General features: G+C 34.5%; 1 protein-coding gene and 1 long non-coding RNA gene across 2 annotated transcripts; one reads left to right on the plus strand and one right to left on the minus strand.

Annotated features, from left to right (window-relative positions):
• The first annotated feature begins 745 nt into the window (after positions 1-745).
• LOC135118170 (uncharacterized) lies at positions 746-6122 on the plus strand. Its single transcript, XR_010277405.1, has 3 exons — positions 746-979; positions 1363-1535; positions 5575-6122. It is a non-coding gene; the product is annotated as an uncharacterized LOC135118170 (long non-coding RNA).
• On the minus strand, positions 3412-5264 carry LOC135118234 (uncharacterized). Its single transcript, XM_064039550.1, has 5 exons — positions 4504-5264; positions 4248-4361; positions 3955-4017; positions 3813-3877; positions 3412-3549 (listed from the first exon to the last, which is right to left on the minus strand). Exons 1-5 carry the CDS (start codon positions 4898-4900, stop codon positions 3412-3414), a joined length of 777 nt encoding a protein of 258 aa, XP_063895620.1. The 5' UTR covers positions 4901-5264.
• Positions 6123-13026: the final 6904 nt, after the last annotated feature.

Consider the following 13026-nt stretch of genomic DNA (forward strand, 5'->3'; position numbering starts at 1 on the left):
CAGCAAGCTTCGACCACCTGTAGCAAATAACATTTGCCTATGTTAATAACGCGAAAGTTTCTTTTTTATTTAATCAATTTACCCTGTATTCTAACTATCGAGAAATCATACTCGTTGTCGCTTATTCTTGATACATAATGAGAAATATAAAAGGGCAGATATTCCAAAATACTTCTAAAAATAAAAAGCACCTAAAAAATCTGACGATGCTTTCTCATACCCTGCATCTGAGGAGGAAACTCCTAAGCTGGTAACACTGTAGAAACAAGCCATAGAGCATAAAAACTGCCAAGTGCCACAGGCAAAAAATACTGAAAACACGCAAGACAGACAACCTAAAGGGATCTGTAAGGCTGGAGGCTAACCAAACCAAATCACAAAGAACAAGATAATTATGTTAAAGAAAATAGTAAAATTTTAAATAAATTATGTTGATATTTTATGCTTTTTTTTTCCTTTAACTTGATTTCAGCAACCGAGCCCGAGCCCTTTGAGCCGAGGCCCAATAAATTCAGATTTCTGGACAAATAGTTTTCAAAATCTCGTGACATTCGGATCATAATTGCACTGACTTATTTTCTCCTTCTAATACAATTTTATAACTTATATTCCATTTTTTTAATCGTTGATAACAAAAACGTTTCGTATATGACCTGAAAATTATAAAATTAAATGACGTTGATACGAACTGACCTCTGTATTTACCACTCACTGGACCGGCTGTTCCGTACGTTTGACAGCAACTTTTTTGTGCCCATTTGAAGCGCCAATATCGTCTAAGCGAGTGTCCACAGAACTAAATTTGACGTATTTTCAAATGGCTGTGAGAGGTGTTTGTTTACTTAAATTAATCATGCATTTTTAAATAATTTGGTTGTAATTTTATGTTGTTATTGTGATAAGCATTATAATCAAGAATGAGGTCATGTGTATATTGCAAGAGACGCTACAAAAAAGACAGTCACATATCATTTCACAGGTTTGTTTGTAATAGTTAGTCATATTTTTATTTTAGTTAACAAAATTAAATTACGTACACACACTACAACGTAGTAATCTTGTCTTACTTATTTTTATCAAGTCTTACTCTTAACAAGCATTACCGAATGCAATTCCTATGAATAAAGATATGAATAAAGATTATTTTTATTTACAATTTTCAATTTCAACTAGAACCGCCTTCGACAGTGGTTGCATCATATCGATATTTTCACTATCGATAGTTAATTGAACACATTTTTTCCGTGATATTGACATAGTTCAGCTTGTGTAGTCAAATTATTTTCTCTCACATGATGTTAACGGATATGTAATGTTCAGCCTTCATTGGAGATTACGTTACTTAACCTATATTTTTTCCAGACTTCCAAAAGATTTGGAGGAAAAAAAAGTTTGGCTTCAAAACATGAAAACCCACAACTGGACTCCTAAAACATATAATTATCTATGTTCACTACATTTCAATGACGAATGTTTTGTCAAACATTTCAATAGAACAGCATTGAAACCAGGTAGCATTCCGACAATATTTGAAGGTTTGTTGTTTTCATATAAATTAATTTACTAGAAGTAATTTAAGAATACAGTTGTCCTCCTACCTGATCAATCCTTTTAATTTATCTAAGGATCAATCGCACAGACACTGAGTCATAGACTATGACTCGGCCCAACTTGTTTGGTTGGATAAATACTGATTCTTAGGGCCGATTTTTCAATGGTCAGATAAAGGGAAAGATAAGGTTTATTCCACAGTTAGCGAGAATCTCAATTTTTCAATTGACAGATAGGCCCTAACGGTCAGGTAAACTCTCTATCCAGCCGATAAATTTATCTGGCCCTTTACGGGCCAGGTAGCGCGCTAACGGTCAGATAACTCAGATATTTTGTCATTTCTGCAATCACGCGCGTTCGTTTTTGTAGGTTATACTTGTGTTCTTGCTTCCTAAATTATAAAATAATGGATATTTTTGATTCTATCGACGACGAAACAATCGAGGAAGATGATATAGTGCTAAATTATTTAGAGTCAGAGAGAAGAGAAAGAGTTATTAGAGAGAGACCTGATAATATGTCTCTATGGGATGATAAGAAATTTCATAGGAGATTTCGTCTCGAAAAAAGTACTGTGCAATTTTTATTAACCCTCATTGAAAGTAAAATCGCCAACGTAACAAACAGGTAAGAATTATTTTCTATATAAATAATAAAAACGAGATTTTTGTATATTGACTACGATCTAGGTAACATTGAAAGATACCTATATATTATTTTTTTATTTTTCAGAAACAATTCTGTTCCAGCTTTACAACAATTACTTCTGACTTTGCGGTTCTATGCGTGTGGTAGTTTCTACATTACGATAGGTGATTTTGCTGGAATACACAACTCAACTGCGAGCAAAATTATAAGAAAAGTTACTGAAGCAATTGCCTCTCTTCGCCAGGAATTTGTTACATTGCCAGCTAACAGAGAAGAAATATTATTAGTACAGGAAGGATTTTTAATATTGCCCGATTTCGAGGGTTATAGCGGCATTGGATTGTACTCACATCAAGATAATTTCACCAGGTGGCAATACTGCAGAAGACTACAGAAATCGAAAAGGTTTCTTCTCATTGAATGTGCAAGCTATGTGTACTAGCGACTTAAAATTTGAAGATATAGTAACACGATGGCCAGGTTCAACACATGACAGTTTGATATTCTCAAACTCTGCAGCAAAGTTTCAGTTTGATACTAATAGATTTCAGAATGGACTGGTCCTAGGTGACAGTGGTTATTTCTTAAATCATTATTTACTAACTCCGTTAAGTGATCCTCGAACAGAAGCCGAAAGACTATATAATGAGTCTCATATTCGTACTCGAAATGTAATTGAGAGATGTTTCGGGGTTTGGAAAAGGAGATTTCCTGTGTTAAGTATAGGAATGCGGTGCCGAATCCCTCTCGCTCAAGACATTATTGTAGCAACAGCAATTTTACATAATCTTGCAAGAATTAGAAATGAAAGCGAACCACCTGTGGATCCTGAAGTCCACATACCACAACAACCACAATTTGAAACTCTCATTGCTGACCAGCCAGGACACCAACACAATAGTACAAGGGACTCTATGTTAGAATATTTTGAAAGTCTAATCAACTAGTAATGATATATTAATAAACACAATTTTATAACTACAATGTGTTCTTTTATTATACCTCCACTTTACAGTAATCATATTGTTATAATCAAATAATTTGTGGTGAGGTATTCACTGCTTTTGAATAGGATTATTAGAATTTAACAGTCTGGGTTTGTAGTGATAAAAAATTAATTTATTGGAACTAAACACACACATTACAATAAAAATGGTCAAAGACTAAAGAGATCCTTGTTTTGTTGAATAGGTAAATGAAAAAAAAAACATTTTATAAATCTTTATTTATTATTTCTAAAGGACTTGTTCCATAATTTACACCAGTACGGAGCTTACTTAATAGTACTTCATGCATTTCCTGCTTCCTTCTTTCATCATTATGCAGGTTCTGCATTTTTAATAAGTGTGCCTGTTTGACAAACTCATGCTCTTTTATGGCAATTTCCTTCTGGAGCTTCACTAGCTCTAAGCGAGATTCAGTTAAATGGTCCAGTTTTGCAGTCACTCCAACTTTAGTAATTTTTTGATTACTTTTCAAGTATGGACTAATCTTAGTTTTAAAGCCTTTGGCTTCCATGAAGACCACTTATTCTCTGAAAATAATGATAAGTTTTAATTAATGTTATTTTATACAATGTAAATAAATGAACTGGAAAATTGATAAAGACATACCTTTTCAGTTTGATCCACTTCCATATCCTGTATCTCTATAGATTGAAAGTCATCAAAGGCCTTGTCTGAAAACAAATTAATTTACTATTATATTTTATTACACTATTATACTATGTACTTTTTTTTCAATAAATTAAAATACCATTTCCAATTTCACTGTTAACTTTCTCCTTTAAATCCTGTTGCGGGCAAAACTCTTCTTGATCTAAAACAAAAAATATATTCAGGTCCTTGTTTTCATTTTACATTAAATAAATATATATAGGTTGAACATTCTGTAAAAAAATCAGTGGCCATCATGTGATCATAAATCTATCAAGGATATGAGTAAAAATCAAACATTTATTCTTTTCCATTCTGCAGCCAGAGATTAATTACAGCACATGTTTAGTTATTTTCTAAAGTTATTTATTATTATTGAATTAGATATTTTACCTAAAGTACACGGAATATCGTCATCACATGGTACAATTACTAAATTATTTTCTAATGATTGCAGTGGCAACGATAGCGGGTCAACTTTAGCAGTCTCTTCCAGTTCTAAAGGTTCTGAAAAAAAACAACAATACACAAACTGCTTAGAAAGATGCTAAAGATAAATGTAGTGCGTTATTACTTTTGTTTTCATAAACACTATATCAATTCCCATGGTAACATCAACAAAAATATTTTAAAATATTTGACTTCATACCTGGAATTTTGTCGCTGTCATTTCGAGCATCCAGCCCATTGATATTCGAACATATCGCGATAACCCTCTCCTGTATATCTGTAACCTCTGGGGCTGAAGAGGGCCCGCCACCAGTTTTGTACAGCTCTTGCCGATGTTTGGCCAATGTTTTTTTGGTTTCCTTTTTTATGCCTTCATATTTAAGCTTCAGGCTCTTGGTACTCCTCGCTGTAAATCCCGTAGCCGCATTAAATAATGAACTGATTTTTATCCACGCTGCTTCCTTTTCTTTATTGGTTACGGCGTCTGTCTGCTTATTTTCAATTATAGTACGGTGTTTTGCCACCAATTCAGTCAATAATCTTATTTCGCTTTTGTTAAAATTCGTGGAACGTTCACGTTTTACGATATTTTCCATGATTACACACAACACACAAAAAGCAAACAATAAATTCGAACGGAAAATAAATATTAACACGAAGACGAGTCGTCAAAGTTTAAGGTTATGTTATGATTCCCTCTAAAATGTGACAACCGCTGTCATTAAGTTGAAAATTGTTTGTCTCTTTCTTAGATCTGTAAATGTTCATAAGCGCGTCTCGCTCACACAGATGTAGTGTGAAGCTAGTCACAAAAAAAGGTCAGGTAGTAAACTGACTGGTAACTATGCTTTGAAAAATTGAAACTCTTTATTGGTTCGTTAAAGAATCAGATAAAGTTATTGATCAGTTAGCTACTTGACGTTTTATCTGGCTCTTGAAAAATCAGCCCTTACAATATCATTATGTATCTGGGTATCTATTTTATAATACTTATGTATATTTTATGATAACTTCATGGCACCTAGCACATATCGCCTCTGCATCATCCAATGGTTGGCTGGTAGAAAATACCTATGGCATTATAAATAGATATGCAAGTATATGTGACACCAAAATCTCTCGAACTGAGCAAGCATACTTCATATTGTTCACATCAAATTGTTTTTATGTTTCAGTGAATGACCTATCCTGTGCTTTTCTGTTAAAATTTTCATAATTATAATTATACATTGAGATGTGATATTCAGATTTTTGAATGTCTACTTTTCAGGAACATCTACCTTTGCATCATCGCCTCATCCGTCAATGACTACATCTTCGCCTCGTCCGTCAACGTCTACATCTTCGCCTCGTTCGACAGCGTCTACGTTATTGCCTAGTCCGTTAACTACAAAGAGTGCTACAAAATCAGCTAATATACATACTAGTTCAGCCAAACGAAAATTACTTTGTGATGCAAATATTTTAGAATTATCGGATCAGTCAAAGAGGGATCAAGAACAGCTTACTTATCATGATTATGAAGTCTCATCAACTCCTAAAAAGGCAAGAATCGAAGTTGGATTGTTACATGACCATTGTTATGAAATTACACCAAGATCATTAAAAACAGTTGCCCAGCAAACAAGAAGATCCTTAAAATTTGCAAAAGTAAAAGTAAAAACTTTAAGCCAGCGTGTAAGGAGGTTGGAATTAAAAATAACCAACCTCAAAAGTGTCATAAATGATTTAATTTAAAAAAATAAGGTGTCGGAAGAATGCATACAAATGTTAAAACAGCATAATGACTTCCAAATGGCACTTTTTAATAGAGTGTTTTTAACAAGGGGAACAAAACTAAGTCATGATAAATACCCCCCACAGTTACGTGTTTTTGCAATAACTCTTCATTTTTATTCCTAAAGCCTATGCATATGTTAGGAACGGATTAAGTAATTAAATATGTAGATGAAACGGAAGATGTAGTTAAACATTTTCTTGTAATTCGGCAGGTATTTAGTAAGACAGCTTTCTGTATGACGCAGTCTTGTCGACATGGGGTTGCTGCATGCAGGTCGTGGTAGTGCCGCCCGTGTAGTAGAGACTTCTGCCTCCATGTGGCGACCTTCTCCTTTGCATCGGTAATTTTCTCATCTTTTGCGGGTTTCCATCGGCTAGATTCAGGGGAGTGAGGTGGGTATCAGCGAGGGTTACTGTTTCATGAAGTGTTGTGTGTTCTGCATGATGATAGAAATATTGCCTAAGATTGGTGATCTGTCTATTGTGTAGATTAACAAAGTCTATAATTCCCCTTCCGCCTTCACGTCTTGGGAGAGTCATCCTTTGCACACAAGATCTTGGATGGTGCTTCCGGTGAGCTGTAAGAGTGGTATTTATGACTCTTTGCAGGTTTAGTAGGTAGCCTTGGGACCAGTTGATTATCCCGAATGAGTAGATGAGGACGGGGATAGCGAAGCTATTAATGGCTTTAGAATAATTTAAAACAGAGATTGTACGTTATGTGTATATTTGGGATGGCTATGTCGATAAGGTAGGCAATTCTATTGATTTTATCATATAATGTGATGTCAGGTCTATTAAAATGTATGGTTTTGTCAGTGATGATGGTTCTATCCCAGTAAAGTCTGTGGTTATTGTTCTCGAATATTGTGTTTGGTTTGTACTTGTAATAGGCTATTTTTTTGTCAATGAATTTAAGTTTATGAGCGAGCTGCTGACCCGTGCTAGGTGTAATTTGTGATGATTTTTGACGTAAAAAAAGCCTATGTACGTGAATGCGAGAAACGGAACGTCCGTCATGTCGTATCAATCAACACTGATCTCTATATTTACTACTGGACCGGCTGCTGTCAACGTGCTTTTGTGCCCGTTTGATAATCCCCATTTTGGCGCTGTTAGACGTAGCGAGTGTCCGTGGTACTAAAACTATTGATGTCGAGATCAGCGAACAAATATCGATAGAAAAAACTGTTGATAATAAGTGTTTACAGTAATCATAATTACTTACCATATTATATTAAGGTGGGAGCGCCGACTGTGCCCGCGAAATTCAAATTATCTTACTTTTTTTGCATTTTGTAGGTCAATCCCACATCTCATGTTGTTGATTGATTGATTTGCATACATAGAATTTTTTACATACATATATATATTTACACACATGTTAAGACGCTGGTATAGACCAACATATACGTAGGTACATGTAAAAACTATGCAATTCTAGTTATATTAGATAGGGCAGAATTGGCAACCTCCTTTTTTTGAAGTCTGTTAAAAAACATGCATTATTTCTTAATCAGACTGATTTTATACTGCGATAGTTTGGATGAATATTTGTTACAATTTCACTCTTGCCATACCATAGAATAGTGAATTAATCAAACCAAAAAGGTAAAATAAAACACTTTTTATAAATTAAATGCAATTTTTATTATTGACGTGTCCAAATTATTTGACGTGTCAAGAAATTTCTTGTACTTTCACCTGAAATTGACAAAGAGTAATTTTTCGTAGCTGCAAAAAATCTAACATCGATATACTTAATTATAATTTGTTTAATTAATACATCAAAATGACTATTTACAGTTTCAAACATCATTGTTTCCAAAAAATGAAGGCGTAGTTCTGGAAACAAAGTATTTGATTTTGGTAGCAACTCTTTCATAACTTTTGCTGTAAGAACTACCGGAAAACTTTTTTCATCATTTGCTTTGACATTGCAATCATAATTTTTAATTTCATGATGAATCATGAGCTGTTTATACGCACTGACAAACTGTGCTGCTGTCGGATTCGGACACCACCCACCCTTACTCCTAATGGCACAAAAAAATAATTCCAAGTGATCTTGCCTCATTTTATAAGTTAACAGATTTTTTAAATGTCCGTTTGATTTTACATACTTTTCGTAAATATCTATAACAGAAAGCACAGAGTTATAAAAGCCTAGGAAACCCGCTTTACGTCTTGAATGTGCTATTGGTGCATGCAGTTTAATTTCGCTTATATAATTAATTTGCTTCATAATATTTTTCCTCCACCTGTTTTCATTAGAAGTCCTAATAGGGCTTTTAAAACCTTTACCTAAGGGATTTCTAACATTAAGAAAATCGAAAATCCGATCAACACTTCGAATAAATTTTACCGTGGGACCTGACCCTTTGAAATCAGGGAGGTTTAATTTTTGATCACAAAATTCAATGGCATCTGCCACACTACTGCTTAATGTTTGCGCAGCTATGAATACTTTCATTATATTTTTTCTGTATTCTGTATTGCGTCTCCTTAGATTTGACTATTACCTAGCCTTAATCCTTCCCTTTCTTGTAAATCAGCTAACTTTTCAATATATTTCCAATCGATTTCATCACCGTTACCATCTGTTAATACTTTTATATCACCTAAACAGTTACGAATATTTTTTAACATGTGACACGGGTCAAATACCACATGCACTTTTATGTTTATAATAATATTTATATTTTTTATATGTTCGTTTTGCATATCTCCATTCGCATATCTCTATCATTTACCATCCAATTTGTCAATTATTTTCTGTCTGAAAGGGTATACTTTAGTAGTTGGGATTTTATTGTCTGGCAAGTGCACTTTTCTTTTGTATAAAAACTTTTTTTGAAAAAACTATGCACATTTAGTAACATTTTCGCCTTTGGGTACTGAATGGTCTATCCACACCGTAATATAGGTGCTAATGATTGAAGGCAACGTAAAGTTAGGTACTTTTGGTATTTTTGTGTGAATCGTTCTAGTGTTCAGTATTTTCACCCACGCGGTTTAAAATATTCCTTTGACATAAATAAATATGATTTAGATCAGTATGGTACTTAGGGCTGCGACGAAACCAATAAACGGAACCGCCCGTTGCGTGAAATTTCTTTAGGTACTTACCTTCGTACGTTACTATTTTCTCCTTTCTATTCCTTCACAGTCCTATTAATGTGACAATCTGGATTTGTTATTTATTTATTCGCGGACGCGTTGTTTAGACAGCTTTACTGACGTCACGAGACCCCACGTGCCCAGTGTCACGTGATGGTTTGACGTCAAGCTCAGTCCTTTGAAGGTCTGGAGTATTATAGAGAGAAGAAGAGGTAGTCTGAAATACCTAACATGCTATTAAGAACACCAGGCTTTGGGTCGAGGAAGTCAAATAAGCAATTGCTTCGTACAAAATACTTGTGCAGGTAACCTTCTAATCACACTATGATGATGATATATTGTAACTGTGTATATGTAACTAGGTATATTTTTAATTGTAAGTACCAAATTGTGAACACTTGCATTTCGAGCTACGTGAGGTAACTACGGTAGACTACGGTTTTAAGGTAAGACAGATCCAGATTTTTTTATTTATCCAAATAGGTCGGTGGGTACTAAATGGAGTAATGTGCTGGTGGTCCTTACAATGGTTACAATGGTTGCTGCCAAATAGCTTGGCATAGTTCTTTACTGCCATTTTTATTATAGACGTTTTAGCGTCAAGTCAAACAGTTCGTAGTATGAAACAATGTCGCTTTTTCTGTCCCGTTGTAGGCTTAAATCTTCATAACTACGCAACCGATTTTCGTGCGTTTTTTTTTTATAGATAGAGTTGATAGAGAGATCATTCAAAACCAAGTACATTTTTTTGTTTGTTTGTTTGAGAGAAAAAAAAACATTTTTATTATAAATTATATTAGTATAGATAGCAAGCTCTTTGCCGTGGATTGACACAAACTGTACCAGTTTCTTTATTTGGAGACCAAAGAAATCCAATCCTGATTTTGAAATTGTTACCCTAGTTTCTGACCGTGGCTGTAATAATATTATACAGCTCAAGAATTTGCCGTTTTGTTGAAATGGCAAATGATCTTAGGAAGGAAGTAGGTACTTGGTCCAACCCAAAATAAGTCTTTCAGTGTTAGATAGCTTTTTACCTATCTCGAAATTAGTGATGGCGAGATAAGTCCTACTATACAAAGCCACGAGCAGAAGCTGGACCAGGCCTCTGTCACTCGACGTACTTGCGCGCGATAAATGCCTACCGCTCGCTGGGTTACCGGTAGCCCCACGCGGCACAGGGGTTTCGACAGCCGCTCGTGACGTTTTATGTTTATTATTTTTATTTGTGAACATGACGACCTCTGGCCAGTTATGTGTTGTGCTTGGTTGCAGATCAAGTAAAATAAAAAATATAAAGCTTTCGTTTTTCCGTTTACCTAGAGATGTAAACAAGTCAGTTATTGTTTATTTTTTATTTGGTTTTTAAAATTATCTAATAAACTGAAGAACTATTTTGATTTGTGTAGGTGTATATGTGACTATTGTAAGAAAATATAAAGGTTTCCTATTATATATGTATAGGCATTTAGAAATATTTTTTTTTAGAAATAGTTTCTATTTTTTAAAGTAAAAATACTTATCTTCTTTGTCATTTTAAAAATAAGCGACTTACTTTAGATACTTAAATTATAGATACCTTATACTTAGTTATACATGCAATGATTACCGAGTTTTGTAGCTAAAAACATTTCGAGTATAAGTAGGTATAGTTCTCGTCCAACTAAATGGTGGCTTGGAACATTGCATATATCGCTGCGCAGAAACCAATTTTGGGTAGGTAAGTAGGTATGTATCAGCGGTCAGCGGTGTTGTGCCAGGGGTAATAGGTAAGTATAGAATACTTGCCTGTTCTGTGCTCGAAAAGTAGTTGGGCACCTCCATTGATTTGGGAAGTTAGTTACAAATAAGCGTAACTTTGTTTCCCTATTTAATTGTAAGAGGCAACCCTACGCTCGCTGTCGGCACGGTCGCGGTCACTGAACTGTGCGCTATCGCATTGAAATAACAATCGAGCGCTGGAGCTTTTAAGGTTCATTTTCTAACGCAGCTATGAATTTGTAGGTAGTTTGGGAACTTGTAGGTGCTTATAACAGTAGGTATGGACTTTTTTGTATGGAGTGATTTATCTGTTACGTAGTAACTATTATATAATCTGTGGCTGGACTTACCTAATATTAAATTAAATGTTAGGAAAAATATTAAGCGTTAATTCAGTGAGAAAATAAATCTAAGTTTAGATGGAGGATGTAGTCCTGCCCTCATGCATATGAACATGCATATTTTATTTATTTTGCATAATAATATGCTTAAAAGAGACAATTGAAGGGTGGTTGCCATGGTTTATCTTAGCTGGTAAACTTGGCAAGAGCATTGGGCGTGAAAAGAAGTCTGGTAGGTAGAATTATCAGAAGGTACTGGCCTTAGAAAAAGTAACTACCTACCTACCTACTAAACATAAAGATATGTAGACTGGCCAAATGACTGTTTACAGTAATTTCTAGCCTAACATATCACTTAGAATAATTGTAATACCTTACAATCTATTTATAGCAGAAAGTCGGTTAAACGTACATAACAAGTTTTACGTAATATATTCCCCAGTGGGGGCAATTAATGTGCTACGCTACACCTGTCTTGTTTATAAGATCTTTCCTCTAGTTTTAATTCTACAGTCATTTGCAAAATAAGTGCAAAAACTTCATATCAGTTGGCCGTTAACGGATTCCGTGAAGGTTAACGACTAGACTATCAAACGCGTCATTTCTATTAAATACTTTACTAACTACTCAATAATTAGTCTTACTTAAAGTAGGTATCGGGTTGCCCGGGTAACTGGGCTGAGGAGGTCAGATAGGCAGTCGCCTCTTGTAAAACACAGGTACTCAGTTGCATACGGTTAGACTGGAAGCCGACCCCAACATAGTTGGGAAAAGGGCTCGTGAGATTAGTAACTACTTAATATTAATAATATCACCTGTGATTAATATAACGCTGAATCTTAGTAACTACAGGTTCTATTTGGAAAATTATTTCAATTTCAGGTGGCCCATTTATCGAAGAAGGTTCAGGTTCAACAGAGATTTTTATTGAGTTCCTCGTAAAAATAGGCTAAAATAAGTAAACCATCTCATTTATTGACGAGGTCATAAAAATAGGGATTATTGGGACAAACAAAAATGTTATTTAGTTAGGGCGTGGATGTCATTTTTATTAAACGGTTTTATTTAGCTTACCCTGTTTGTTTTATTTATTATTTATTCTTGGGTCAAATTTAGTAATTCAAATTTAAGTACCTTGCTGTTGTCAGATTGATCTGAAATTTGGTACACACCTTTAATTCCGATGACAATACAATATACTAATATCAATAACATTGTAAATCCAAGATGGCCGCCGGTACAAAATGGCGGATTACATATTTTTTCCTCAACCCCCTCAATATGGGCACAAAATACATAGGTACAGAAGTCAATCTCATGTATGTACTTCACTTTTCATGCCTAAACTCGGCGGTCGCGCTAGGGTCGTCAACTTTTTATGCGCATAAAACTAACGTGGTAGTGGTACTCGTATCTAATTATTTGATTTATTGTTGAGAATAAAACAGGAAAAATGAAATATAAACCAATAATAATAAAATATTTAATGTGGCATACATGAGGTTAATAAACACTTTCAACGGAAATTCGTTTGAACGAGATACCGAACTTTTTCAGAAACCGCAATTTATAATTTTGTTATTCATACATATACTTATAGGTACTTACTTATTACTCTTTACTTGCGAAAAAATATTTTTGTATGTAATGGGTTGGTACAGTCCCTGATCTAAGCTTGCTTCTACCTACAGAAACCTTGATTTGCGAGTTTTATTTCGTCT

This window comes from Helicoverpa armigera, chromosome 19 (assembly GCF_030705265.1).
Source record: "Helicoverpa armigera isolate CAAS_96S chromosome 19, ASM3070526v1, whole genome shotgun sequence".
In the NCBI taxonomy this organism is placed as follows: Eukaryota; Metazoa; Arthropoda; class Insecta; order Lepidoptera; family Noctuidae; genus Helicoverpa; species Helicoverpa armigera.

Coding starts and splice junctions, on each gene's coding strand:
- LOC135118234 (XM_064039550.1), bottom strand. CDS start 4,900: ATGGAAAATATCGTAAAACGTGAACGTTCCACGAATTTTAACAAAAGC. Junction 4,018..4,247: donor CGATATTCCGTGTACTTTAG/GTAAAATATCTA, acceptor TTTTTGTTTTAG/ATCAAGAAGAGTTTTGCCCG. Junction 3,550..3,812: donor AAGTGGATCAAACTGAAAAG/GTATGTCTTTAT, acceptor TTTGTCAAACAG/GCACACTTATTAAAAATGCA.